General features: G+C 42.4%; 1 protein-coding gene across 2 annotated transcripts in view; it reads right to left on the bottom strand.

Moving 5' to 3' along the window:
- The window catches only part of LINS1 (lines homolog 1), a 17834-nt gene that overhangs the window by 9272 nt on the left and 5213 nt on the right, over positions 1-3349 (bottom strand). For both annotated transcript variants that reach the window (XR_001862685.1, XM_008637734.2), the window contains exon 5: positions 2504-3094. Coding sequence is in view for 1 of the 2 variants with exons in the window: in XM_008637734.2 (XP_008635956.1) it covers positions 2504-3094 (591 nt within the window). In the remaining variant the exon portion in view is untranslated. The remainder of the gene's footprint in view (positions 1-2503; positions 3095-3349) is intronic.

The raw sequence follows: 3349 nt of genomic DNA, 5'->3' as shown, positions 1-3349 counted from the left end.
TTAAGTCAGAAATCTTACATGTTCAATACTAATGAGATACTACATGATAGTGTGGTACTACAGAGCAGTTTTTGATACAACACAGCACAGATTCAATGTTTAGAAAACAAAAAATTCTCCTGCAACATTGAAATCAATTTCATTTACTGCATCACTACGTGATTTTCCTTAATATTTGACTCTAAGATTTGCTTTTCCTCCTAGCAAATAATAGGAACATCAAATTATCTTTGTTATTAATAGTTACTCTTCAGACTGAAACTCTTCCCTATAAATCTGGAAATTACTCTCAAAATTGAAATTAATTAAAGTTAAGCCACTCTAATCCATGTTAATAGCAAGAAGATCAAGCAGCTTCCCAGAAGGGAAGTTAGCATATTAAAGCATTTAGGTGCTTGTTTTAAACACTTCCTGTAATGTCACTAAAATAAAGAAGTAACATTTCTTTCAAACTGAAATTCCTCTTGACAGTTGGGGTGCTTGAATCTAATTAAAGAACTAATTTTTGTGTCATGAATCTGGGAAAGAAAGGAGAATGGCTTTCTTTGAGAACAAATTTTCATAGACACATTTAAAATTGATATACTTTTTTTCTTTTCGCTTGTTCTTACACAGTCTCAGTCTCTATACACGTTTCAGAAGGTGGATCACAAGGAAAATATTCTTTAGAAATACTTATATTAATTATTAATCTTTAAGAATGGAACTGGCATCACAAATATAACATCTTCCAAAAATCGGGAAAAAGTTTCAGAAGCTATCTTATGGAAGTTGTAGCTCTTTTGCACGGATGAATTAAAAATTAATTTTAGGCTTGCTACATAGCATAGAAATATAAAAAATAAAATAATATTTACATCTAGAACAAAAATGCCTCAATGTATTTGAAGTGCTGTAAAATTTCATCCTTGTTTAAAAAGAAAGAGAAATCATTTTTGGCCACATAATCAGTAAATATAGAAATGCCCATTCTCACTGATGCCTGACTAGAAATACTGCTTCTGAACTTTTCCATTTTTTTTTTTCCATGAAGGCTGTAATCCAGGGACAGCATACTGCTTTGATCATAGAACCTGCACATCCACATTCACACAGCATCAGACGTGCATGAGGTCCTCTCAGCGGGAAAAGGGCAGGTGGGAAGATGGGATTCCAGGAAGGTCTCTTGGGCAAAAAGCCTCACCCTGGTGCTTCCTTACAGCAAGGGAGAAGGCATTCACTGGCTCCCAGTGTGACACAGCACCGCGGCCTCTCCCATCAGGAACGCCACTTCTGCGGCATTCCCGGCCATCCCACTGCTGCCCATGGCACAGCCCCGGCAAAGCAGCAGCTCTCCCTTTCTCCTGCCCCAATCCAGCTCCTCACTACAACAAACCAGCCCAAGGGAGTAGCTATGGGAGGAATGCTCACACCTGGTAATTGGAAGGACCAGACCTGTCAGTCAGGGTGAAGAACACAACCATTTACATAAGGAGGATGTGGAGCTGCTGGAGCAAGTCCAGAGGAAGCCATGGAGATGCTCTGAGGATTGGAGCCCCTCTGCTCTGGAGCCAGGCTGGGAGAACGGGGGGTGTTCACCTGGAGAAGAGAAGGCTCTGGGGGGGCCTTAGAGCCCCTTCCAGTGCCTAAAGGGGCTCCAGAAGAGCAGGAGAGGGACTTTGGACAAGGGCCTGGAGTAACAGGACAAGGGGGAATGGCTTCCCACTGCCAGAGGGCAGGGTTAAATTGGATACTAGGAAGAAATTCTTTTCTCTGAGGGTGGTGAGGCCCTGGCACAGGATGCCCAGAGAAGCTGTGGCTGCCTCATCCCTGGAAGTGTTCAACGCCAGGTTGGATGGGGCTTGAAGCAAGCTGGTCTAATGGAAAGTGTCCCTGCCATGGCAGGGGGGTGGAACAGGATGATCTTTAAGGCCCCTTCCAACCCAAGCTATTCTGTGATTCTGTGTTAAGTCCCACAACTTCCCTGTGCCTTACTTTGGAAGTTCCTTATTTTTATTTACCTTTCTATACCACAGCTAGTTTTGCCTCATTACATTACTTGGCTGGCAGTAATGCCTTGTACCTTCAATAAAATAAATGCACAATGGTGCCTAAAGTTCTACCTCCACCTTGGAAAAGGTAAGAGTGTTACCTGCAGTTCCTTTCAGTTCCCCACCCTGAATAGAGTAGATGCTCATGCTATGGACTCTCTTCTTTTCCAGCTGGAGAAGAGCCTGGTGTTCCCAAGCTGGCTTAATTTCTTAATAGGAAAAAGTTTCAATCCCAAATGCAGCTGTTTCAAGCCCAACATATTGCAGGGCTAAGGATTTGATAAAACGCAAGGAGACAACTAATTAGGCAGGACACAGTAACAGCAGTTTCTTGGGTGGGTCTTCTATTTCCTCCCTCCCACCACCACTAATTCAGCTGAAATCTATTTACAGTCTTAATGAGGTATGACTACAAAATCTGAAAGCTCTAAAGCTCTTCCTGCTTAATGAAGAAAATTTAAATGGACTGTTACCTTTCATTTCTGCTTCTGTTGCAGAGTTGTGAATCTTGAATTCCAGTGCTTTAAGCACAACCAAACTTAAGGCCCTGAGAACAGTTTGGTCAGAACCACCTTGAGAATCATCTCCAGGAGCAGCTTCACTGCTTCCAAAGTAGCTGGACTTTCCACTGAGTGGGATCTGATTAAGCCAAGTCAAATTCACAACCTGCAGAATAGCGTTACTCAGTGCAAGTATATCCTCACATAAAGATGGGGTTTGTAAAAACAGTGATCCACTTTTAGCATCTTCTCTAGACTTGTAAAGGACACATTTTTTAAGGAGCAAAATTAATTTCTTCTTGATTACATAGGGAATTGATGAACTAATAAGGTTGAGGACATAAGAAACTTTCAAAAACAAAATTCTCTGGCACCTGAGAGGTAATTCCATTTCAATTCTGGAAGCCAAAAGTGCTTCAAGCAGATCTATAAAGCTGATCAGATTGTTTGTAGCTTCAGAATAAGGTGAAGTGTAGTGGTGACTGTCAAAATGATGGAGCAGGATGGCATTATAAAATCCCTCAAGCACTGCATCAAGAGGAGCCAACAACTTCTTCAGAACACCTATGGCAAGAAGAGGCACATTAGTGACTCACAGTGTGACACAGATAAATCAGTAAATAGGAAATAAACCGGTGTCAGAATATAAATATGGTTAAACCACTACGTTTTAACACCACTTCGTCACCCCCTGTATAAGGAAGGGAATAGGTGTCCTGGAGCCGAACTATTCCCGAGGAATTCCAGGTGAGTTACTCCCCCTGGCGGCTCCCGCGTGTCGGGACCGCCGCAGCACCGCCGGTACCCGCTCTGGGGACC

This window comes from Corvus brachyrhynchos, unplaced genomic scaffold (genome assembly GCF_000691975.1).
Source record: "Corvus brachyrhynchos isolate BGI_N302 unplaced genomic scaffold, ASM69197v1 scaffold200, whole genome shotgun sequence".
Taxonomy (NCBI): Eukaryota; Metazoa; Chordata; class Aves; order Passeriformes; family Corvidae; genus Corvus; species Corvus brachyrhynchos.
Note: the sequence above shows the minus strand (reverse complement) of the source record. Positions and strands in the feature narration are given on the sequence as shown.